Source organism: Trifolium pratense, linkage group LG2 (assembly GCF_020283565.1).
Source record: "Trifolium pratense cultivar HEN17-A07 linkage group LG2, ARS_RC_1.1, whole genome shotgun sequence".
Taxonomy (NCBI): Eukaryota; Viridiplantae; Streptophyta; class Magnoliopsida; order Fabales; family Fabaceae; genus Trifolium; species Trifolium pratense.
The window spans coordinates 45,399,724-45,425,654 of record NC_060060.1 but is presented as its reverse complement, the minus strand read 5'-3'; the positions used below and the strand labels follow the sequence as shown (position 1 = coordinate 45,425,654).

The 25,931-nt window shown below is 31.9% G+C and overlaps 5 protein-coding genes across 15 annotated transcripts; all 5 read right to left on the bottom strand.

Moving 5' to 3' along the window:
* Positions 1-918: 918 nt before the first annotated feature.
* On the bottom strand, positions 919-4,606 carry LOC123910990 (pentatricopeptide repeat-containing protein At1g62910-like). The gene is made up of 2 exons (XM_045962292.1): positions 2,484-4,606; positions 919-1,941 (listed from the first exon to the last, which is right to left on the bottom strand). Exon 1 carries the CDS (start codon positions 4,465-4,467, stop codon positions 2,839-2,841), a length of 1,629 nt encoding a protein of 542 aa, XP_045818248.1. The 5' UTR covers positions 4,468-4,606; the 3' UTR covers positions 919-1,941; positions 2,484-2,838.
* A 2,082-nt stretch (positions 4,607-6,688) lies between these two features.
* On the bottom strand, positions 6,689-9,511 carry LOC123904785 (casein kinase 1-like protein 3). The gene is made up of 9 exons (XM_045954405.1): positions 9,363-9,511; positions 8,643-8,772; positions 8,273-8,368; positions 8,103-8,173; positions 7,872-7,933; positions 7,734-7,794; positions 7,540-7,627; positions 7,308-7,434; positions 6,689-6,928 (listed from the first exon to the last, which is right to left on the bottom strand). Exons 1-9 carry the CDS (start codon positions 9,509-9,511, stop codon positions 6,816-6,818), a joined length of 897 nt encoding a protein of 298 aa, XP_045810361.1. The 3' UTR covers positions 6,689-6,815.
* LOC123910991 (pentatricopeptide repeat-containing protein At1g12300, mitochondrial-like) lies at positions 8,890-12,491 on the bottom strand. Its single transcript, XM_045962293.1, has 2 exons — positions 10,411-12,491; positions 8,890-9,488 (listed from the first exon to the last, which is right to left on the bottom strand). The coding sequence occupies exon 1, from the start codon at positions 12,388-12,390 to the stop codon at positions 10,765-10,767; it is 1,626 nt and encodes a 541-aa protein (XP_045818249.1). The 5' UTR covers positions 12,391-12,491; the 3' UTR covers positions 8,890-9,488; positions 10,411-10,764.
* Positions 12,492-14,156: 1,665 nt separating this feature from the next.
* On the bottom strand, positions 14,157-19,106 carry LOC123910993. 11 transcript variants are annotated; one of them, XM_045962295.1, is made up of 8 exons: positions 17,332-19,106; positions 17,111-17,194; positions 15,741-15,792; positions 15,571-15,641; positions 15,340-15,401; positions 15,008-15,262; positions 14,776-14,902; positions 14,157-14,396 (listed from the first exon to the last, which is right to left on the bottom strand). In XM_045962295.1, the coding sequence occupies exons 1-6, from the start codon at positions 17,781-17,783 to the stop codon at positions 15,132-15,134; spliced, it is 852 nt and encodes a 283-aa protein (XP_045818251.1). In that variant the 5' UTR covers positions 17,784-19,106; the 3' UTR covers positions 14,157-14,396; positions 14,776-14,902; positions 15,008-15,131. The 11 variants fall into 11 exon arrangements, with proteins under 11 accessions (XP_045818251.1, XP_045818252.1, XP_045818259.1 ...); XM_045962296.1 differs by having other exon boundaries at positions 17,111-17,204; positions 17,366-18,769; XM_045962303.1 differs by lacking the exons at positions 14,157-14,396; positions 14,776-14,902; positions 15,008-15,262; positions 15,741-15,792 and adding exons at positions 16,296-16,369; positions 16,651-16,682; positions 16,807-16,908 and having other exon boundaries at positions 15,383-15,401; positions 17,111-17,204; positions 17,332-18,500.
* An 83-nt stretch (positions 19,107-19,189) lies between these two features.
* LOC123910983 (putative pentatricopeptide repeat-containing protein At1g12700, mitochondrial) lies at positions 19,190-21,666 on the bottom strand. The gene has a single exon (XM_045962282.1). It carries the CDS (start codon positions 21,456-21,458, stop codon positions 19,785-19,787), a length of 1,674 nt encoding a protein of 557 aa, XP_045818238.1. The 5' UTR covers positions 21,459-21,666; the 3' UTR covers positions 19,190-19,784.
* Between the last annotated feature and the right edge of the window lie 4,265 nt (positions 21,667-25,931).

Here is a 25,931-nt window from a genome sequence, read left to right as displayed (position 1 = left end):
CTAAAATTCCATTATTAAAAAAAGAAGTTCAAAGAGAGTTTATAAAAAAGCACAAGAAATTTTTGCATGAAAATTTATATTTAGGGATGAAGGTAGTACAATTTTACAAAACTAAAATGTTTTAGAAAAACTGTACAGTATTTGTCAAAAAAAAAAAAAGGTGTACAATAAATTAATTAGATAGTACGGTTGGTCATTATAACCAAGTTTGTTGGGACATTAATAATAAAATTCGAACATCGAACACTCCATTTATTCACATTTGAAAAGAAAAAATTCTAGTCACTAGACTATTTGATAAAAAAAATTGAAATTATATTAAACTATATATGTTCAATGTCCAATAAACACATTGAAAATTGAATTTCTAAAAATTTAAAAAATATTTTTTTTGACGTAAAATTCCATCTTTAAATTCCTTAATTAATGAGTATTTTAAGTTGGATGTACAAAAAAAAAAGTATTTTAAGCTGGTATCACCCTTAAATTATTTACTTTCATTTCATTGTTGTGTTGTTTGTGAGATCAAAGGCAAAATGACTAAACTAGATTTTGGTTAAATTAATTTTTGTAAAATTAATTTTAATTAAAAGTGAATTTATGTTCGTGTTTTTATAAGTGTAAATTGAAAAATAAATTTAAGCAAAGTATATATGTTTGCTACTCTTTGAAATCTAAGTTGAAGGATTGAATCATTCCATCGTATGTCAGAGATGCATTCATATTTTCTTTATACATCAGAGTAATTGTTATTGTATTATTTCGTAAACAAACTACATATTACCACATTTCTCAGAGTAAAAAACTCTAATGGAAGTCATGTCCTTGGATAGATCTTTAGGTAAGCCAATGACAACAGAACGAAAGGCCAACATTCCCAAGTAGACATATATAAACTTTAAGACAGAAAGTTCCAGTAACAAACCACAGGCCATCATAGGTAAGTAAGGTTATTACTTTTCATTATCAGTGTTGTCAATCGCGGGTCTTGGAAAATAGCGGTTTGTTAAAAATCTGTGACGCCAGCATTTGCAACACTTCGTACTAAATAGCGAAACGCAGAACAATAGTGATTAATTAAAATTCTGCTACGCAATAGAGCCACTATAACAGCAGTTTAACAACTTTGCATTATTGGTCTCTTCATGTGGTCTAAAACTAGCTTCAAGACATTTGATGTGTCTATTCGAAAGAAGGAGAAAAATTGACTTTTAACCAGATATTTTTCACCTCATTTTTTTAGATTTAGGGACAGAAAATATTCTAAAATAACATAGTATTATTTCATCCCTTTGAGCCTGAAACAAAGGAAGAGTTAGTAAACATACCCCTATCTTGCATATGGAGAGAACCTGAGCTCACAGAATATGGCAGCTTTGTGAATATATTTGCATGATAAACTTCACAGTCGGCTAAAATAGAATAGAGTTACAGTCCAAATGAAATTCAAGAATCATAGAAGGCCAGAATACATCTTGTGGTAAAGCTTTAAATATGATGTTACATTATTACTAGCAACATAAGGACGTCTTAAACACAGTTCAGTTCACCCAAAAAATAACAGTTTGGTTTGGAAAAAAAATTGTATGACAACAGTTCGGTTCGAAATTAAGAACTGGTTCACCGAACCATTAATCCGGTTCAGTTCGGTTCGGAGGAAGACTATAGCATTTCGGTTCAGTTCTTCTGAACCATTGTTATGGTTCGGTTTAGTTATCTATCTGAACTGAACAGTCCTAGCCCAATTATAAAATTATTTTCAGACCTTATATTATATAACATGAGACTCTTAACACACTCCACCCACACTCAGGAATGAACATCTAGAGCGTAACTTGAGTGGTCCGATAGAGCGCAACAAACCAGATTAAACACAATATGTACTTCAAAACAATCACAGTAGGTACTAGATAGATCATCAAGTTCTAAAATGCTTGCCACCTGCATAAATTTGCAGTATCGTCTCAGCATAACAGGCTGAAGCCAAATGCACTCACTACTGGAAAATACACATTTTAAATCAGACATTTTAAATCGGTTACAAAAAACCCAATTTAAAGAACTAGTGTTGTGTTATTAGTTACATCACTAAAGTAACTAGCAACTAATGTAATTGAAAAACAATTAGTTACTGAATATAACAGAATTTATGAGAAATAATCCGTGCAGCTGTAGAAACATCAACAATCATGTGAACACGACAGAATGCAACACAATAGAATCCAACGTGTTACATTGAAATAATTGTAAAACATATTTTACATACATTAAATAGTTGAAAGACGTAAAGCTAGCCGAAAGGTTAACCTAGTATTTATTCTTTTTATACCCCGAAGCTTCCAAAATTATTATTTATGTTCTGAAGTGGCAAAAAAGTAATGATATAAATCCCTCAAAACGTAAAAGAAAAGGAAGAGCTCATCCAAAAGAGAAAGATACAAAAACATAAAGTGTCAAATCAATATATGAAAGCAAGTACTTACATGTTTAGCATTGATGACTCGTGAGATAACTAGTACATTTGACTGGGAGACGATGGAATATGATTTGCACAGCTTGGTCGTATCAATGAAGAATAAACAAGCAAAATATGGGGAAAATTGAAAGAACAGCAGATGTTCAACAAGTATAAATTTACAACGGAAATTGGACTAATTGAAACAATAGTAGAACAGGAAAAACAACAAGTTGATTAAAAAAAAGACTTTGCTGATGCTAACCAAGAATCCTTAAGCTGAGTGAGGACTGAGAAGTATCATATCCTCAAAATACTGAGCTCGTGTATATCCATTCCTGCATTAGAACCAATTGAAACTTTTACTCAAACTGGTTCTCCTCTTACATTAGACCACTGCCAATCATTTCATGTAAAAGTTTCAATGCCTTATCATTCTCATCATTTTCAAAGAGAGCACGGATAATTATTTCATAAGTTATAGCATTAGGAACACAGCCATTGTCTTCCATTTTTAACAGTAGGGACTCAGCATCATCAAACAAGCCCTCAGAACAAAGACCATGGATCATAATATTATATGTGGGGACTGTAACATTGTAGCCTTTAATCAAAAGATCATTAAAAATCACTTGTGCGTCCAGAAATCTCCCTTGTTTGCAAAGTCCATCCATGAGTATATTGTATGTGTGCATATCTGGTTGAATGCCTTTGTCTTTAATTTTCTTGACCAATGCAATTGCCTTATCAACATGATGGTTTTTACATAAAGCATGTAATAAAGAATTGTAAGTGATTACATTGGCAGGTTGACCCCTATCTTGCATCTCAACAAGAAGCTCCCAAGCATGAGAGATTCTCCCTGATTTGCACAAACCATCAATAAGAGAATTGTAAGTCACTGTATTAGGAATAATCTTCTTGTCTTGCATTTCTTTAAATAGATTTATGGCTTCATCCATCATTTTAATTTTACACAGCCCATTAATCAACACAGTGTAGCAATGAACGTTAGGTATCACTCGTCTTTGGGCCATAGTGTTGAATATAACTTTGGCCTTATTCACTTCATTGATTAGGCAATACCCATCCATTAATGAACTGTATGTAGCAACATTAGGTTCCACGCCTGCTTTCATCATCACAGCTATCACATTTTTAGCTTGTTTCACCTTTCCTTCTTTACATAGAGCATCGACCAGTGTAGTAAAAGTATAAACACCTGGGTTGATGTTTTTCAATGGCATTTCATGGAACAAATCAAATGCTTCTTTCAACTGACCAACAATGCAAAATCCATATATTAGAGAAGTGTAAGTGAAAACATCAGGAGAAATATTCTTTGCAATCATTTCAGAATATAAATCGTAAGCATCTCTTATAAACTTATCTTTACACAAACTGTCAATAATTGTGGTGTACATCATTGCATCAGGTTTGACCAATTTCCCTTCAATTTGTCTTAGAACTTGCAAGGCAGCCCTTGTTTCTCCAATTTTACACAGTCCATTGATCAAGGTCCCGTAGCTAACTTGGTTGAGGTGAAATCCATGTGCAATCACATGGTCGTGAAAATGCAGTGCTTCCTTGACCTTACCGTTGAAACACAGACCATTGATAAGAGTATTTAAGGTTATGACATTGGGCTGATAACCCAACTTGAGAATCTTAGCTAATATAGAAAATGCAAAAGACATTTGAGGAACGTGGCAGTAACAATTGATCAAGATGTTGAAAGTAACAATATCTGGCCTAATTCCATTAAATTCCAATTGGTGAGAAAGTGAAATAGCAGTGGGGTAATGTTTCATCTTAACAAGGGAAGCTAAAATCTTGCAAAATTCAACAATGGATGGGGTTGGATTCATACGAAGCATGCGGTTGAATGAGGAAATAGCATCATCAGCATTATTATTATTAACATGAAATGGAGAGTGAGAGTATAATCGCCTTAAGAAGGAAACAAAAAAAGAAGAAGAAGAAGATCGAAAGGTGAACCTTAAGAATGACATTTGAGCGATGATTGAGGAGAGGAATGTCTATCAGAGAGAGTTTTGAGACCAACAAACGGAGCTTCTTCAATTTAGGGTTTCAACCCATTTCAATTGATTATCAATTTTAGAAATACAAAGAGTGCATATGAGTTGACTTAAAAACAAAATATGACAAAAAATATTTAAAGGACTAAAATATGCTAAAAAGAATACAGGGACTAAAAGTAAAATTTTAAATATTTATAGAGATGAAAAATTTCTTTTAACTCTTTTATAAATATATTTTTTATCCGTGCTTGGCACGGGTCCGGATACTAGTTTTCTTCAATTTAGCGATGATGTAGAGTATATATACACGGTTAAATTTAACTGAATTCGAACATCGAAGACTCCATTTATTCACATTTGAAAAGAAAAAATCCTAGTCACTAGACTATTATAAAAAAATTGAAATTATATTAAACTATATATGTTCAATGTCCAATAAACACATTGAAAATTGAATTTCTAAAAATTAAAAAAAAAAAATAATTGACGTAAAATTCCATCTTTAAATTCCTTAATTAATGAGTATTTTAAGTTGGATGTACAAAAAAAAAAGTATTTTAAGCTGGTATCACCCTTAAATTATTTACTTTCATTTCATTGTTGTGTTGTTTGTGAGATCAAAGGCAAAATGACTAAACTAGATTTTGGTTAAATTAATTTTTGTAAAAGTAATTTTGATTAAAAGTGAATTTACGTTCGTGTTTTTATAAGTGTAAATTGAAAAATAAATTTAAGCAAAGTATATATGTTTGCTACTCTTTGAAATCTAAGTTGAAGGATTGAATCATTCCATCGTATGTTAGAGATGCATTCATATTTTCTTTATACATCAGAGTTTTGTTATTGTACTAGGGTGTTACTCGTGCTTCGCACGGGTGGATTAAATTTAAAATTAAATTTTTATAATATCAATGATAAGAATTTTGGGAGATTAAAACTTAGATTAAAATTATGATGTATCATTGAAAATATTTCTGTATAATTATTTTATGATAAATATTTTGATTATTAGGGATGACAATGGGTAAGGTATGGTAAGAGTACTATGATACTTATTCTCATACCCGCACGTTGAAAAAATACATGTATCCATTCTCATACCCGCTTGGGTACATAAGTATCCATATCGTACCCGCTACCCGCATTTTTACGAAAAATTCATCGATCAATTATAAAATATCACATAATTTTAAGAGAATTAAAAAAAAATTAAGCGATTTTAATGTCGGCTAATGAAAATTATAAACAAAATCATTACCAACCTCATGCTAAAATTCATATATTTGTTGATATATTCACATTGAGTTTGCATTATCTTATAAATAAACATTTTTATTAAAAATGGATAAGGTTTAATAGAGTTTTATTTTTTAAAATTGATATACATATATTATTATATAATAATATAAATAAAATAAATAGATATATATTATGTGGGTATGTGGTGGGATATAAAATAAATTGATATACATACCTGCACCCATACTCGCTCATTTTTATGGGTAATTACTCATACCAATGCTCGTATCCAAATGCGGGTTTTACTCTACCCGTTGCGGGTATTTTGTCCGGGTGCCCACTGTGGATGGGTCAAATTTTCATCCTTATTGACTAATCATATTTAAGAGACACGTAGTAAAGAGAATACACAATATTTTTTAATAATTATTGCCTATAATTTATTTTGCAACTATAATAAAGAAAATACACAATTTCTTATTTAAAAAATACACAATTTTTGTTTTTTGAGGTAGAGCTGTTAAAATGGACTAACTTGTTTGGTTGTCTTGCCAAACCCGAATATATATAGAGTTTGAACCTTAAAATATTAGCCCGATTATTTTTTATGGCTTTTTGCCCGATCATAAAATTCAGTTTAAAATACGGGCTAGCGCATATGGGACACATGTAGCCCGTTATTCGTATAAAGCAAAATAAAAAAAAAATAAAGTTTGTGAATATAAGATAATGCATTATCTTATATCGTTTTACCTCCAGTGTAAGATGCAGTAGTTTTTATGATGCATCTTAACCCTCAAGTTATGGCATGAACATTGTAAAAAATTTCATGAAATTGTTAGATCAAGGAAAAATAGGTTTAGTACTCAAAACAAGATTCCATATAACAATTTCAACACGCAGAAACAAAAATTCACAAAGCATAATAGAGCTCAACAAAGAGAAAAACTAATTGAGAGAAAGATTGATTATTTCGAATTGATACAATGAGAAAAGTTGATTACAATAAGTGTAAGGTACACTTTATACAATGATCCTAACTAAGTTTACTAATCTTCACAAACTTTCAAAATGGAAATTCAAACTCGGCAAATTAAGGAATCACGCACAATTGATAGATTATGTTCCTTTCCCTGTTGAATCTCCTGATATTTTAAAATCGTCCAGTCATATAAATAGTCAGCCTCATATCCTGCCAAACAAGATTCAATTGCATTATTAGATGACGTATATATAAGAATTGAATTACGTATCGGTTTAGTATTTGAAATTGTAGGAATCAGACACTTCAGTCTCTGAAATTAATGAAATTAAAACCCTCGACCGTATGAAGACCTTCTGGAACAGTCAATTTAGTCCAATAAAACTGTCTCGGAAGGACCAATGATATCGAGAATTATCAACTCCACAGACCAAATTGCCCGGGACTTGGACCAGCTTTAATCTTAACTATGCAAACAATGATACAACGACATTTAATGGCAATCAGACAAAATTAATCAACCAACGTTTATGCAAATTGACATCTTAAACAAGTCATTACTTGTGCATGATAAACATTCAGTTAATACCTTTAGAAGTGAACAATTCACGAAACAGGCGCTTCAAATATCCATAATTTGGTCGTTGATCAAATGACAAGGAGCGGCAATAATGAAAGTAAGACGCAAACTCCACGGGATATGACTTGCAAAGTACCTAAGAACAAGAAGTTTGTAGTCACGAAACTATTTTAGATGTACTTTTTCACTTATGTTCAATTCCGGAGCGAGTATGTAACAAGGGGAAACAAGATGTGCATACCTCAACACGAGTTGAGAACTTCATGTCGTAAAATTTTTCATATTTTTGCATTCTGGTGGCAGCTTGCAGACCCTGCCAAGGAAGGCTAAAATGCAAGAACCATATAGTTAAGCCCTACATTTACCTAAAGAAACTCGGAGCAACTGATAGTCACAAAAAGTGGTGACAGTACAATCATTAGGGTGAGACGTCTTCCTCTTAAAAAGTACAAAAGAACATAGCCAAGAGACTCCAAATCATCTCTGCGACTTTGCTCTGAAGAAGTAAAACCAAAATTTAGAGAGAAAATTGTTGGTTACATATAAAGAAGGCGAAATTCTTTAAGTACTCACCAATTCCTTTATGAGTATTGCAACTTGCATAACACGCTGTTCCTGTTAAGTTTTTGTTCTCTCTGGATGAATTTATCAAAGTAAAACAAAACATTAAGGCATAAGACACTAAAAATGAATCCAAAATTCAAAATGAATTTAATTCATTAACATGTTATTATGTAAATGAATTTAATTTTCATCAAGAGAAAAGACTCGCAACAGAAAAGTTGAAACAGAAAATTCTTATACCTGTAAGGGATATGCCTGTAACTGATAGGATCCATATATCCTTTTGAAAGTCCAAAATCAATCATACAAACCTGCGAGGGTAACATATTTCATAAATTATCATATATTAAAAATTGGAAGTATAAAGAGGAATTATACATAGGAAAAAATATACTAATTAAGCTAGCTACCTGAGTTGCTTTCTTCCCAAGACCCATGAGGAAATTATCTGGTTTGATATCGTTGTGCAGTAATCCCTTCGAATGTAGAAACTCTATCCTCGTAAGCTGTATTCAGAGAAATAAAAAAGGCTTATTCTATGTATGGATCAACTTATTTTAGTTTATCTACTGACATAAGTATTTCTGTGGCTATTTGGAAGAGCTTGTGAAAACAGCTTATTACATGTCCACAAGCTGTTTTCAGTCGAAAACAGCTTATATGAAAACAGTTTGAGTTTATTTTATCTTTCTTTATAAAAATAGCATATACATAAGCACTTATATGATATGTGTTCCTGCTATAAATATGTAACAAGTCATGAAATGAATGAATGATTACCATCTGATCAGCCAACATCAAAACCGATTTTAGCGAAAACTTGCCACTACAGTAGTAAAGGACGTCATCGAGACTCGGTCCCATAAGTTCAAGGTATACGAAATACAAACATAAATACTCTGATAAATTTCATGATTTTCTACCACTCTTACCATTTTAATTTCAAGGTACATCTACCTTATGCAAACTCAACTAACTAATACATTTCAGACACAATGCTTTCCAAAACCTTTCCTACCTATAAAGGTTTATAAAGAAAAGTAACGAGCTTAGATTAAGAGTGTGAAAAATCTTTACACATTACACTGTCAACACACATCCATTAAATCCTAACTATAATATAACGACAAGACTGTAAATCTTAAATGACATCGATGTAATACAAATGCAATACAGAGAACAATCTATCTCAGCATAATAGGCTGGAGCCAAATGCACTCTTGCAAAATCCAAAACTAAAAATTCATCAACCAATCTATCAATGTAACAACACTTGTGGAATTACTAAGTTTCAAAACCCACTATCCAAGTTGTCTCCCACAATACCTTCACATCTTGCCTTCGAAAAGCCTCTACTTACCCTTGCTGCTACTGCCACTCGATGAAATTCAGCACCAACACTCAAAACTTTCCTCTATGAGAAAACACCTTTGTAATCTCGTTTTTCCTGCATAGATAGTCTGCCACTATGACGAGAAAACTACCTACTCACACCGATACCTCTGAAGCTTAACAACAGACCAACACGCTTTAACTTCACCACCACTGCTTATGATACTCGAGTTGGATACATTCTGATAACAACCATGAAACTGGTTGACAGTACATTGCAAAGATAAAGGATTACTGTGCCAAAAAGAATCAACCATTAATGTCATTATAATATCGAAATGATCATAACAGCAACACATGTATTGTGATTAATATCAAAGTTATAGTGAGGCCATCGAGTAGTCCACCTTTTCTTTTGTAAATATAACTACCAACAAAATAAATAAATCATATTAATTACATAATTGTCATGCGGTCGTAAGTCTCCTGTTGTGATTTCGAACATACACCAAGTCTATTAAAAGACAAATGTGCACCAATCAACATATCATCATGCCAACCGTATTTGCCACCCGGCTTATGTGTTTCCGTCTAAGAGAAGAAGCGGGTCTAACTACACAGCCAGCATTAGGATCATGCTGGTGGATTAAGTACTGATGTCCACCAGAAGGTGATGGTTCAGAGTGTGGCGGTAAGGAGATGGCCAAATTAATAGAGTAGATAGAAATGAGAGAAGCAAGTATAATTTGAATTGCAATTTATAAATTTAATGTTCTGAGGTTTAGATACAGAGAACTAGTGTTGTGTTATTAGTTACATCACTAAAGTAACTAGCAACTAATGTAATTGAAAAACAATTAGTTACTGAATATAACAGAATTCACGAGAAATAATCCGTGCAGCTGTAGAAACATCAACAATCATGTGAACACGACAGAATGCAACACAATAGAATCCAATGTGTTACATTGAAATAATTGTAAAACATATTTTACATACAATAAATAGTTGAAAGAGGTAAAGCTAGCCCAAAGGTTAACCTAGTGTTTATTCTTTTTATACCCCGAAGCTTCCAAAATTATTATTTATGTTCTGAAGTGGCAAAAAAGTAATGATATAAATCCCCCAAAACGTAAAAGAAAAGGAAGAGCTCATCCAAAAGAGAAAGATACAAATACATAAAGTGTCAAATCAATATATGAAAGCAAGTACTTACATGTTTAGCATTGATGACTCGTGAGATAACTAGTACATTTGACTGGGAGACGATGAAATATGATTTGCACAGCTTGGTCGTTTCAATGAAGAATAAACAAGCAAAATATGGGGAAAATTGAAAGAACAGCAGATGTTCAACAAGTATAAATTTACAACGGAAATTGGACTAATTGAAACAATAGTAGAACAGGAAAAACAACAAGTTGATTAAAAAAAGACTTTGCTGATGCTAATCAAGAATCCTTAAGCTGAGTGAGGACTGAGAAGTATCATATCCTCAAAATACTGAGCTCGTGTATATCCATTCCTGCATTAGAACCAATTGAAACTTTTACTCAAACTGGTTCTCCTCTTACATTAGACCACTACCAATCATTTCATGTAAAAGTTTCAATGCCTTATCATTCTCATCATTTTCAAAGAGAGCACGGATAATTATTTCATAAGTTATAGCATTAGGAACACAGCCATTGTCTTCCATTTTTAACAGTAGGGACTCAGCATCATCAAACAAGCCCTCAGAACAAAGACCATGGATCATAATATTATATGTGGAGACTGTAACATTGTAGCCTTTAATCAAAAGATCATTAAAAATCACTTGTGCGTCCAGAAATCTCCCTTGTTTGCAAAGTCCATCCATGAGTATATTGTATGTGTACATATCTGGTTGAATGCCTTTGTCTTTAATTTTCTTGACCAATGCAATTGCCTTATCAACATGATGGTTTTTACATAGAGCATGTAATAAGGAATTGTAAGTGATTACATCAGCAGGTTGACCTCTATCATGCATCTCATCAAGAAGCTCCCAAGCATGAGAGATTCTCCCTGATTTGCACAAACCATCAATAAGAGAATTGTAAGTCACTGTATCAGGAATAATCTTCTTGTTTTGCATTTCTTTGAAAAGATTCATGGCTTCATCCATCATTTTAATCTTACACAACCCATTAATCATGACAGTATAGCAACAAACATTAGGAATCACTCCTCTTTGAACCATAGTGTTGAATATAACTTTGGCCTTGTTGACTTCATTAACTAGGCAATACCCATCTAGTAATGAAGTATAAGTAACAACATCTGGTTTGATACCTTGTTTCACCATAACAGCTAACACATTTTTAGCTTCTTTGACATTTCCTTCCTTGCATAAAGCATCGAGCAATATATTAAAGATATAAACATCTCCATTGAGTTTTCTGAATACAAACATTTCATTTAAAAGTCCAATTGCTTCTTTTAATTGACCAACAATGCAAAATCCATATATTAGAGAAGTGTAAGTGAAAACATTAGGAGAAATATTCTTTGCAATCATTTCAGAATATAAATCCTTAGCATCTCTCAAAAGCTTATCTTTACACAAACTATCCATAATTGTGGTGTATATTACCACATTAGGTTTGACCAATTTCCCTTCAATTTGTCTTAGAACTTGCAAGGCAGCCCTTGTTTCTCCAATTTTACAGAGTCCATTGATCAAGGTCCCGTAGCTAACTTGGTTGAGGTGAAATCCATGTGCAACCACATGGTCGTGAAAATGCAGTGCTTCCTTGACCTTACCGTTGAAACACAGACCTTTGATAAGAGTATTTAAGGTTATGACATCAGGCTGATAACCCAACTTGAGAATCTTAGCCAATAGAGAAAAGGCAAAAGTCATATGACCGACGTGGCAGTAACAACTGCTCAATATATTGAAAGTAACAATATCAGGCATAATTCCATTAAATTCCAATTGGTTAGAAAGTGAAATAGCAGTGGGGTAATGTTTCGTCTTAACAAGATAAGTTAAAATCTTGCCAAATTGAACAATGGATGGGGTTGGATTCATACGAAGCATGCTATGGAATGAAGAAACAGCATTATCAACATCATTATTAACATGAAATGGAGAGTGAGAGTAAAATCGCCTTAAGTAAGAAATGGAAGAAGAAGAAGAAGATCGAAAGGTGAACCTTAAGAATGACATTTGAGCGATGATTGAGGATAGGAATGTCTATCAGAGAGAGTTTTGAGACCAACAAACGGAGCTTCTTCAATTTAGGGTTTCAACCCATTTCAATTGATTATAAAAATAAAAAAAAAGTATTTTAAGCTGGTATCAACCCTTAAATTATTTACTTTCATTTCATTGTTGTGTTGTTTGTGAGATAAAGGCAAAATGACTAAACTAGATTTTGGTTAAATTAATTTTTGTAAAAGTAATTTTAATTAAAAGTGAATTTATGTTCGTGTTTTTATAAGTGTAAATTGAAAAATAAATTTAAGCAAAGTATATATGTTTGCTACTCTTTGAAATCTAAGTTAAAGGATTGAATCATTTCATTGTATGTCAGAGATGCATTCATATTTTCTTAATACATCAGAGTTTTGTTACGGGTGGATTAAATTTAAAATTAAATTTTTATAATATCAATGATAAGAATTTTGAGAGATTAAAACTTAGACTAAAATTATGATGTATCATTGAAAATATTTATGTATAATTATTTTATGATAAATATTTTGATTATTAGGGATGCCAATGGGTAAGGTATGGTAAGAGTATTATGATATTTATTCTCATACCCGCGCGTTGAAAAAATACATGTATCCATTCTCATACCTGCTTGGGTAACAACCTTTGTACCTGTGCACATACCCTATGGGTACATAAGTATCCATATCGTACCCGCTACCCGCATTTTTACGAAAAATTCATCGATCAATTATAAAATATCACATAATTTTAAGAGAATTAAAAAAAAATTAAGAGATTTTAATGTCGACTAATGAAAATTATAAACAAAATCATTACCAACCTCATGCTAAAATTCATATATTTGTTGATATATTCACATTGAGTTTGCATTATCTTATAAATAAACATTTTTATTAAAAATGTATAAGGTTTAATAGAGTTTTATTTTTTAAAATTGATATACATATATTATTATATAATAATATAAATAAAATAAATAGATATATATTATGTGGGTATGTGGTGGGATATAAAATAAATTGATATATACATTCCTGCACCCATACCCGCTCATTTTTATGGGTAATTACTCATACCAATGCTGGTATCCAAATGCGGGTTTTACTCTACCCATTGCGGGTATTTTTTCCGGGTGCCAACTGTGGATGGGTCAAATTTTCATCCTTATTGACTAATCATATTTAAGAGACACATAGTAAAGAGAATACACAATATTTTTTTAATAATTATTGCCTATAATTTATTTTGCAACTATAATAAAGAAAATACACAATTTCTTATTTAAAAAATACACAATTTTTGTTTTTTGAGGTAGAGCTGTTAAAATGGACTAACTTGTTTGGTTGTCTTGCCAAACCCGAATATATATAGAGTTTGAACCTTAAAATATTAGCCCGATTATTTTTTATGGCTTTTTGCCCGATCATAAAATTCATTTTAAAATACGGGCTAGCGCATATGGGACACATGTAGCCCGTTATTCGTATAAAGCAAAATAAAAAAATAAAATAAAGTTTGTGAATATAAGATAATGCATTATCTTATATCGTTTTACCTCCAGTGTAAGATGCAGTAGTTTCTATGATGCATCTTAACCGTCAAGTTATGGCATGAACATTGTAAAAAATTTCATGAAATTGTTAGATCAAGGAAAAATAGGTTTAGTACTCAAAACAAGATTCCATATAACAATTTCAACACGCAGAAACAAAAATTCACAAAGCATAATAGAGCTCAACAAAGAGAAAAACTAATTGAGAGAAAGATTGATTATTTCGAATTGATACAATGAGAAAAGTTGATTACAATAAGTGTAAGGTACACTTTATACAATGATCCTAACTAAGTTTACTAATCTTCACAAACTTTCAAAATGGAAATTCAAACTCGGCAAATTAAGGAATCACGCACAATTGATAGATTATGTTCCTTTCCCTGTTGAATCTCCTGATATTTTAAAATCATCCAGTCATATAAATAGTCAGCCTCATATCCTGCCAAACAAGATTCAATTGCATTATTAGATGACGTATATATAAGAATTGAATTACGTATCGGTTTAGTATTTGAAATTGTAGGAATCAGACACTTCAGTCTCTGAAATTAATGAAATTAAAACCCTCGACCGTATGAAGACCTTCTGGAACAGTCAATTTAGTCCAATAAAACTGTCTCGGAAGGACCAATGATATCGAGAATTATCAACTTCACAGACCAAATTGCCCGGGACTTGGACCAGCTTTAATCTTAACTATGCAAACAATGATACAATGACATTTAATGGCAATCAGACAAAATTAATCAACCAACGTTTATGCAAATTGACATCTTAAACAAATCATTACTTGTGCATGATAAACATTCAGTTAATACCTTTAGAAGTGAACAATTCACGAAACAGGCGCTTCAAATATCCATAATCTGGTCGTTGATCAAATGACAAGGAGCGGCAATAATGAAAGTAAGACGCAAACTCCACGGGATATGACTTGCAAAGTACCTAAGAACAAGAAGTTTGTAGTCACGAAACTATTTTAGATGTACTTTTTCACTTATGTTCAATTCCGGAGCGAGTATGTAACAAGGGGAAACAAGATGCGCATACCTCAACACGAGTTGAGAACTTCATGTCGTAAAATTTTTCATATTTTTGCATTCTGGTGGCAGCTTGCAGACCCTGCCAAGGAAGGCTAAAATGCAAGAACCATATAGTTAAGCCCTACATTTACCTAAAGAAACTCGGAGCAACTGATAGTCACAAAAAGTGGTGACAGTACAATCATTAGGGTGAGACGTCTTCCTCTTAAAAAGTACAAAAGAACATAGCCAAGAGACTCCAAATCATCTCTGCGACTTTGCTCTGAAGAAGTAAAACCAAAATTTAGAGAGAAAATTGTTGGTTACATATAAAGAAGGCGAAATTCTTTAAGTACTCACCAATTCCTTTATGAGTATTGCAACTTGCAGAACACGCTGTTCCTGTTAAGTTTTTGTTCTCTCTGGATGAATTTATCAAAGTAAAACAAAACATTAAGGCATAAGACACTAAAAATGAATCCAAAATTCAAAATGAATTTAATTCATTAACATGTTATTATGTAAATGAATTTAATTTTCATCAAGAGAAAAGACTCGCAACAGAAAAGTTGAAACAGAAAATTCTTATACCTGTAAGGGATATGCCTGTAACTGATAGGATCCATATATCCTTTTGAAAGTCCAAAATCAATCATACAAACCTGCGAGGGTAACATATTTCATAAATTATCATATATTAAAAATTGGAAGTATAAAGAGGAATTATACATAGGAAAAAATATACTAATTAAGCTAGCTACCTGAGTTGCTTTCTTCCCAAGACCCATGAGGAAATTATCTGGTTTGATATCGTTGTGCAGTAATCCCTTCGAATGTAGAAACTCTATCCTCATAAGCTGTATTCAGAGAAATAAAAAAGGCTTATTCTATGTATGGATCAACTTATTTTAGTTTATCTACTGACATAAGTATTTCTGTGGCTATTTGGAAGAGCTTGTGAAAACAGCTTATTACATGTCCACAAGCTGTTTTCAGTCGAAAACAGCTTATATGAAAACAGTTTGAGTTTATTTTATCTTTCTTTATAAAAATAGCATATACATAAGCACTTATATGATATGTGTTCCTGCTATAAATATGTAACAAGTCATGAAATGAATGAATGATTACCATCTGATCAGCCAACATCAAAACCGATTTTAGCGAAAACTTGCCACTACAGTAGTAAAGGACGTCATCGAGACTCGGTCCCATAAGTTCAAGGTATACGAAATACAAACATAAATACTCTGATAAATTTCATGATTTTCTATCAGATTGAAGAATGAATGAATAACCCAAACGACGTGACGTACCTGGAGATTTAGAGCAAACAATCAAAAGCAAGAATGGTACCAGATGGTCTATAGTGTAACTTTAACCATGGAAGCTGCAAAGAATCAACATACACAAAAACGAATGGAAAATATCCATTAATGACAAACACATAGAAGCAAATCTTGGTGCTGAAACCACATCATGTATCGTGATAAAAAAAAACAAACACGTTGAGTTCACAAACAGCAAATACAATACAACATGTAACTAAACAAAGGGTTGAATCAAATTTTGATTTAAATCAATGAAATAACTCCATTGTTAGATGAAAAAGAAACAAGATACAAAATATACAAAATAGAATAACAAATAAAACAAGAAATAAATTCAAACCTTGAAATGAAACAAAGAATTAAAATCAAATCCTGCAAAAGAAATAAAAATCACAAATAAACCCTTCAATTAAACGACCAAACAACCAAAACACACAAAATCTAATGAGAAGGAGAAAGAATAAATAAGGATAAAAATTGTAAAAACAATACACACCTTGGCATCAACCACAAACAAAACATAGACAAGTCTTTCCTCCAACTTCCTCTGAAACAGGTATAGCAGCTGCTTCCGAACAGTAGTGTGAATTTTTCCACCCTAGAATTTGAAAAACGAAATCATCACCACAACAAACAAAAAAGATCGAATAACAAAAATCTCAAACAATATGTAAAAAACGAAATCACCACCACAACAAAGCAAAAAGAATAACAAAAATCCCACACAACACAGCATAACAAACAAACACAAAAATCAACAATAAATAAACCATAAATCAACAATAAAACAAGAAACAAACCTTAGCATCAAGAAGAACCATTCCCTCAGATAACCAGTCACCTCCCAAATCCTTGTAACCCTGACCTTGAAACGCCAAGAAGTTCTTCCCGGCACTGCATAGTACAAAAAATGGAACAACAAAATCATGATCAAGCCAACAGGAAAACACATGAATCAACCACAATCCCAAAACCGAACAATAAATAAAAAATCATCAATAAATAAAGCAAGAAAATAAACCTTGGAATCAAGACGAACTCAGATAACCAGTTACCTCCCAAATCCTTGCAACCAGTCTGAGACAAACCTACCAGCCATCTGAGACAACCCCAAAACAAACAACAAAGAGAGAGAGAGAGAGAGAGAGAGAGAGAGAGAGAGAGAAAGCGCATGAATGAAAATGAAACCCAAACCCATCCATATATATCAAAAAGGAGACAAAGGAAATCGAAAAGGAAATTGAAAAGGAGATCAAAAAGGAAATTGAAAAGGAGATAGAAATCGAAAGTTTTCTGCACAAACCTTTCCGCCGAATCCAGACGAACCCAAAAGGAGAACGCGAAAAGCTTACAGAACGAAAAGGGAACGAAGGAGACCTGAGGAGAGGCGACGCGGGCGTGAAGGCCACGCAGCAACTTGCAGCCGAATTGATGCGTGAAGGCCACGCACGAGGGAGGGCTCTTAGCTCCCATTCGGTTCAATCCCCTTGTAAGAATTATTGATTATTTGGTAAGCAAACTACATCTTACCACATTTCTCAAAGTAAAAAACTCTAATGGAAGCCATGTCCCTGGATAGATCATAGATCTTTAGGTAAGCCAATGACAACAGAACGAAGGTCAACAATCCCAAGTAGACACATATAAACTTCAAGACAGAAAGTTCCAGTAACAAACCACAGGCCATCATAGGTAAGTCAGGTTATTACTTTTCATTATCAGTATTGTCAATCACGGATCTTGGAAAATTCGGTTTGTACAAAGGAAGAGTTAGTAAATCAGTCTTCATAACATACCCAAAACTTGCATATGGAGAGAACAAGTCTTCATAACATACCAAAAACACAGAATATGGCAGCTTTGTGATAACATTTGCATGAAAAACTTTCAGTCAACTAAAATAGAATAGAGTTACAGTCCAAATGTAATTCAAGCATCATAGAAGGCCAGAATACATCTTGTGGTAAAGCTTTAAATATGATGTTATATTATTACTAGCAACATAAGGATTTCTTAAACACAGTTCGGTTCACCCAAAAAAATGGTTCGGGAAAAAACTGTATGACAACAGTTTAGTTCAGTTCGAAACTAAGAACCGGTTCACCGAACCATTAATCCAGTTCAGTTCGGTTCGGAGAAGACTATAGCATTTCGGTTCGGTTCTTCTGAAACATTGTTATGGTTCGGTTTAGTTTTCTGTCTGAATGGAACCATGAACAGTCCTAACACCCACTTATAAAATTATTTTCAGACCTACTCTTAACACACTCTACTCACGCTGAGGAATGGTAGCATTGAGACAAGGAAAAGAACTAAGGGCCCATTTGGATTAGCTTATTTTTGAGCTTATGCAAACATCTTATGTAATATAAATTAGGTTTTATGCTATTTTATAAGTTCACACTAGTAAAAATTGTATTTTTATAAACTAATTTATCATAAACTATCTTGACAAACTTATAATAATACATAAAAATTGCATAAGCTCAAAAATAAGCTAATCCAAATGAACTCTAATTGGCCTTACAGCTGTAACAGAGTAAGCGGATACTCCAGAACCATGGCAATTGTTGATTCAAACAGAATATTTTCCAGAACCTTTCCTACCCTATTACAGAATTTAAAAAGAAAAGGAATGAGCTTAGATTAAGAGTGTGAAAAATCTATACACTGTCAACGCATATTCATTAAATCCTAACGAAAATATAATGACAAGACTCTAAATCTTAAATGACATTGATGTAATACGAATGCAAATACAGAGAGAACTATAACAAAAATCACACAAACAGTCTGGCTTCAGCCCTCATTGATATAAATAAATAAAAAACACACACAAACAGTGACCAACAAAAATCATAAATGACAAAAAATCACCAATTACAAATAACTTTTACAGATTAAATTATATAGATCAGTTAATTTAACATGTTCAACTTCAAGCCTAGGTGAATAGGGAAGGACAAAGGAACCTTTATATCACTACCTAACATAAAAAAGTTGTTAATTCACAAGTAGTAAAGTCTTCACTGCAAATTTCAAGCTCATATAGGGTAATAGAAGTTGGTTCAATACAATGGAAACAACATAAAGGTAGGACAAGAAAAGAAAAATCGCATAACCAATAAACCAACACAATAACAACTACAATTGCACGAGTTTGCTATTTTTTTTTTCTCAATGCTGAAAAGAATATATTAAAAAGCACAAGGCGTACAAAAAAAATAAAAATGTAGTATAAAATACAAGATACCGAAACAGGCCCCTAAAATGCTTCCAAGGGGATGGTCAATCCTAGTCTCCAAAAAATCAAAACCTGCTCCTAAAATATTTGACTCCTGCAGAAATTTGGAGTATCATCTCAGCATAACAGGCTGAAGCCAAATGCACTCTTACAACATAGCACTGAGTCGTAAGTTACGGCATCAGGAATGATACCATTATCCTCATTCCTCCTCTCCTACCCAAAACAACTTACTGCGTTTTACTCTTATAGTAGAGACCTTTAGAAATCATTTCATGTACAAGTTTATCTGCCCTATCTCTCTCACCTTTTTGAAAGAGAGAATCAATAATCGTTTCATAACTTACAACATCAGGAATGCAACCATTGTCTTCCATTCTTGATAATAATGCAAGTGCTTGATCAAACAAGCCCTCCTTACAAAGCCCATTTATCATAACATTATACGTCCAAACAGTTACATTATAGCCTTTAGTCAAAAGCTCCTGAAAAATCACTTGAGCGTTCTTAAGTCTTCCACCTTTGCATAGTCCATCAATTAGTATATTGTATGTGCAAACATTTGGCTGAATACCTTCGCCTTTAATTTTATCAACAAATCCAATTGCCTTGTCAAGTTGATGATTTTTGCACAAAGCATGTAATAAAGAATTGTACGTGATTACATCGGCAGGTTGACCTATACCATGCATCTCATCAACAAGCTCCAATGCAAGAGAGATTTTCCCCGATTTGAACAAACCATCGATAAGAGTACTGTAAGTTACTGTATTAGGTTCAATCTTCTTGCTTTGCATTTCTTCAAAGAGATTCATGGCTTCATCCATCATTTTTATCTTGCATAATCCATTAATCATGATATTGTAGCTCCGAACATTAGGAGTCACTCCCTTATCGGCCAAAGTGTTGAATATATTTAGGGCATCGTTCACTTGATTAACTAAGCAATACACGTCCATTAAAGCATTATAAGTAACAACATTTGGTTTTATACCTTCTTTCATCATCATAGCCAACACATTGTTAGCTTGTTTCACATTTCCTTCCTTGCAAAATGCATCAATCAATGTACTAAAAGTATATACATCTGGGGTGATGTTTTTTAATACCATTTCATCAAACAAAGCAAATGCTTCTTTCAGTTGACCAACAATACAAAATCCATTGATTAGAGAATTGAAAGTGACAACATTAGGAGAAATTCTCTTTGTGCTCATTTCAGAATATAACTCATAAGCATCGGTTACAAATTTATCTCTACACAAACTATCAATGATTATGTTATGCATTACCACGTCGGTGTTGACCAATTTCCCTTCAATTTGTCTCAACATTTGTAGGGCGGCTCTAGTTTCCCCCGTTTTACACAAGCCATTAATCAAAGTCCCATAACTAACATGATTCAACTGAAATCCGTTTGCCAGAAGATGGTAATGAAAGTGCAATGCTTTCTGAACATGGCCACTAAGACATAGACCTTTAATAAGAGTGGTGAAGGTTATAGTATCTGGTTGATAACCCAACTTGAGAATCTTTCCCAATACAGAAAAGGAAAAAGTAATTTGATGACTTAGGTGACAATAACAGTTTATCAATATATTGAAAGTAATTAAGTTAGGGGTAATCCCCTTGAATTCCATTTGACGATAAAGGGAAATAGCAGTGGTGTAATGGTTTTTAGTCTTAACAAGGGAAGTTAAAATCTTGTTAAATTGAACAATGCATGGGGTAGGATTCTTACGGAGCATGTAATGGAATGAGGAAACAGCATTTTTAACAGCAATATCATGATTGGGAATGAATGTAGAGTGAGAGTATAATCTCCTTAAGAAGAAGGGAATAATAAAAGTGGGAATAGAAGAAGAAGAAGAAGAAGAACCAAACCTGAACCTTAAAAGCGACATTTGATCGAATGTCTCTGTGTATCAACTCTCAGAGTTTTGAGACGAAACAAACCGAGTTTTTAATTTAGGGTAATCGCCTCCCTTAAGAAGGTAATAAGAAAAGTGAGATTTTAACAGTGTTTTCAGTTTTCACACCAACAAAACACAGAGCTTCAGCGTAAACCTCACCAAATTAGGGTTTTTCGCCCCAAATTCAATTTAGTGTATGTTTGGTTCCGCCTTGGGGAGACTAAAACGCATGTTTTTAGTGTCAAACATTATTCACATCTGTTAGAAAGTTGTTTGGATGTCTGTTTCAAAATTGATTCTTGTTCTGTAAAAGCGATTCCAGTTGAAGCGTAGCTTCTGCGAATGATATAAGGAGAGTGTATTAGATTGAGATTTTATGAGACAATTTTGGCAAAAAAAATTTTGATGATTTTATGAGATTTTGTTGGACTATATTTATTTTGTGAGATTTAAAAAAAAAAATTATAAAGACTTTTTTACTATCAAGATTTTTAACACATGATTTGAATGGATTTTGAGAGATTTTTTCAAAAAAACTTTTTTACAATCAAGATTTCATAACACTTTATATATTGGGGTATATTAGAAAAATTTTAAAAGAATCAATAAATTTTAATAAAAGAAATTATATTTTTTTGGGAATCCAAAGATTTAAAAAAAAAAAAAAAAAAACCTTACATTTTTTTTTACGTATATGTTTCTTTTTTTTTTTGGTACATTTTTACGTATATGTTTCTAATCACCAATAAAAAGGTTATCACCACCACCACCATTGATGGAAAATAGAAGCAGATGAATGGGTGACGAAAAAAATTTGTTTGCCGTTATAATTAATCAAAACTTTGTAAAAAAGATGTAGAATTTGTTAAAATATTTTTTTGCAAAAAAATATATTTGATAGGTAAAGAAGAAGAAGAAAATCAGTATAATGATGATGAAAGTAAAAAGTCTTGAAGAGTTTGAAAAATTTTCACAGGGGTAATTTTGTAATTTATATATTCTAAAAAATCAAAATTTTACTAAAATTACAATATTTTAAAGTAAAATGATTATCAAAAAATTGACAAATAGGGATATTAATTTAAATTTTATAAAAAATTAAATATAATTCTTTTGCAATAGTAGTTTTATTATTTACGTATGAGATATATCATATATTTATTTGGCTTATCTAACATGTATATATTATTGAGTTATTTATTTGATCATGATTCATATAAAAATTAAACTTGATTATTTTCTCATGATTTTTATTTTAAATTATATAAAGTTATTTGATTACTTATTTATATTTTTTATTTATAAAATTCAAAGTATTACAAAATAATTTTAAAAAAATAACAATTGTTTTACAAGAGTAATTTTGTCAATTAAATATGTTATATATCTTATCATATTATTATAAGCAAGTATGTATTAAAAACAAAATATAATAGTTATCATGTTTGTTATCTTGTGTGCATCAAACATAAGATATGATAACTGAGTATAACTGTTATCCTGCTGTTATCATATCTTATCCTTATCCTGTTTTATATCATATCCTGTCACTATGCTATTCTGCGCACCAAACAGGCCCTTAGACGAGTGGTTTTGAGACTGTTGAAAACGAGTCCATATTATTATACCATAGTTTTGTTTGGACCATTGACATATTATACCATAGTTTTGTTTGGACCATTGACTATGACATTTTATATCTTATTAATCTAAATGAATAATGACAAGGAGAAAATAATTCAATTTCAGTAATTATTTTTCCAATTTAATTTTAAACCCATTGGTTCAATGATTTATCCCCACATGTCTATGCCACTAAGTGAGGTTTGATTTTGAAGAAGAGAGACAAGACAAACACATGGTGTAATTGAAAAGGGAAATGTGTCTTGGTCTCCAGTTTAGTAATGATATGCCACTTCTGTTTTTTATCTTTTCCTTTATCTCATTAGTGTCAACAATATCACTATATTAAGCAACGAAGCAACTTGCCTTTAGAATTAAGGGCAATTATTTTATTTTTATATTAACCATCTTTTTCTCAAGAGAAAGTAATCAAATAATTCAGAATTCAGTCGCGGGGTAAATAAATTTATTTAAGAATTGTTTCTCATGCAATACTTTAGCCCAATTGTTCTTTTTGAAGTTATATGGAATCTGAAACAGATGTCACCATTTCTTAGAGTAAATGGTAATATTTATTACCAGTACTTCTGTTCCTTTTTAAGTGAGGTTTTAACATAAAAATCTCAATCAAAAGGATGTTAGAGACGAAGTTTCCAAACCTTGTTAAATTTCAATTGAGAGGTGACTTATATTGTAATTAAGAGACATCCTTTGATTATACAACAATCCACCAAACTTTTCCTCAAAGCTAATTCCTACTAAATCTTAATCCAACAATCTGTTTCTTTACCCCCATTTTTTTTTTCACTTACCGTGTTTTAGAAAAAATTGCTTCTATCTAGTTATATTACTGTTAGTAAAGAAAAAACCTCTAGCTTGCAAATCAACATATTAGACTCAAGTGATTAATAAGTTTTCTTAGGACGAATCATTCAAAAGAACATGAGTTTGATTTTTTTTACTGGACTTTACTTATTTCACGTCCGAACACTATATTACTGGAGCTCCCATCCCTTAAAAACTAGAGGGTTAATACAAAAAAAAACCTGCCTTGCAAAGAGAAGTACATCGAATGTGATGATGAATATTTAAGGATATTAATTATAGAGAGAAATTAAAATAACATTTTATCAAAAATAACAAACTACTACATAGAATGTGATGCTTTAAATGAAATTTTAAGGGGAATTCTCGTACAATTTTATTGATGTTGATATTTTTCATTCATTCGATCACATACCACATTATTTAAAATATTTCACATCACCAATTTTTTAGTTCAAAAATATGGTAGGAAGATAAAAAATAGTTAAATTTTAAAATAGTGGGACCAAAATTAAAATTAAGCTTAAAATGACCAATATGATGTTGAAAGAGTTGACTTGACTTAAAATGATGTTGATATTCTTGAAGTTGTTAATCTTTTACTCGATGTACTTGAACTAGAGGTTGCTCTTTTTGTGAAAATTGTTGTTTAATTTTGATGTTTTGTTGTCAATCGAAGAATTTGAATTATTTTTAAAGTATGATTTTTTTGTATGTTTAATTATTTATTTAAACAATGAAATTTTATTTATATAATTATATTAAAAAAATTATACAGACGTACCCGTATCTTAGTTTTTTTTCTAAAAATGTTGTATTTCGTACCAGTACCTGTATCGGGTACCGATACCGTACCCCGTAACTATGCAATGTGTGTGCCTAATGGAGTCGAAGAGAGCAGAGAGAATTGCAATTAACTAAGTAATTGAGTTAAATGGTTAATGAGCCCCGACTTAGAATGAATCATTTGAAAGAAGAAAATAAAAGATGAAATTCTTGTGTAAAAAAAAAAATTCAATGAACTTAGCTTCCGTGATAGGGGCATCACATTTTATATTCACTTATGCACTTTCAAAAGTGAAATTCTTGCGTAAAAAGAAAAAGTGAAATTCTAAACAACAATATATAACATCGTTAAAATTTTAAATATTTTACAAGGTATTAATTAATTCACAATAAACCACTATATTCATATTAGGATTTACTAGCAAATGTCTCGTGAGCTTAACTCAATTGACATGACATTGCATTATATATGTAGGGGACGAAGTTCATATCATGATCATCTCACTTATCCACCTTAAAGGTGGAATTTCTAGTCACTAGGCACTACTAGAAAAAAAAAAACTTTGTATCATTTGTTCTTTTGCAGAAGCTTCAAGAAGCAAGATTTGTCTATTGTTAAAATTCAATTGATGACAGATAGGGCCAATATTGTTATAGGTTACTAGGTCAGCTATGGAGTAGTCTGAATTAGCCTTGTCTGGCATTTTTCATGTGAATATTAATTTATATTTTTTACGGAATCATGTGGATATTAGTAATGAAGTGAGACAACTAAGTACAATATTAATTATGATTTATTTTATAGTACACATGATACTTATGCAGGGTTAAATAATTTATATTGTTAATTTTTTAGAAGTAACCATGTGATTCTTGATTTGCCAGGTACTATCAAGATCAAATTGATTAACTCGGCTTCATTTTCAACTCCTAATTAGTACTATGCTAATGCTAATTAAACTACCATTTGCATTCATGATGTTTAATTAGTTGATACTAATGTTATAAAATTAGATACGATAGGTGAGGTGTAGCATTCATGAGGACTGACCTGGTGTCAAATTCGAGATGCAACAACTTTAGCAATAACATATCTTTGTGCAATTGTGTGTGAGGGTCATAGAAGAGAAATTTCTAGGTGTGTTTGAATTACGGAAAAGAAAAAGAAAAACAAATTTGATTGATATAGTTGACTGTTTCACGTATGCCGATTCATAACTTTGACGATTA

Bases quoted from the DNA above. Each gene is read 5' to 3' on its own strand.
- LOC123910990 (XM_045962292.1), bottom strand. From the start codon at position 4,467: ATGTCATTCTTAAGGTTCACCTTTCGATCTTCTTCTTCTTCTTTTTTT.
- LOC123910993 (XM_045962295.1), bottom strand. From the start codon at position 17,783: ATGGGAGCTAAGAGCCCTCCCTCGTGCGTGGCCTTCACGCATCAATTC. The intron at 15,793-17,110 runs GTTTGTTTCTTG...ATTACTGCACAA, and splicing joins TGGTTCTTCTTGATGCTAAG to CGATATCAAACCAGATAATT. The intron at 15,642-15,740 runs GTAGCTAGCTTA...TTACCCTCGCAG, and splicing joins TTGGGAAGAAAGCAACTCAG to GTTTGTATGATTGATTTTGG.
- LOC123910983 (XM_045962282.1), bottom strand. From the start codon at position 21,458: ATGTCGCTTTTAAGGTTCAGGTTTGGTTCTTCTTCTTCTTCTTCTTCT.
- LOC123904785 (XM_045954405.1), bottom strand. From the start codon at position 9,511: ATGGTTGATTCTTTTTGGCACAGTAATCCTTTATCTTTGCAATGTACT. The intron at 7,628-7,733 runs AAGACGTCTCAC...GTTCTTGCATTT, and splicing joins CTTTTGTACTTTTTAAGAGG to TAGCCTTCCTTGGCAGGGTC. The intron at 6,929-7,307 runs GTATTAACTGAA...CTTGTTTGGCAG, and splicing joins TGAATTGTTCACTTCTAAAG to GATATGAGGCTGACTATTTA.
- LOC123910991 (XM_045962293.1), bottom strand. From the start codon at position 12,390: ATGTCATTCTTAAGGTTCACCTTTCGATCTTCTTCTTCTTCTTCCATT.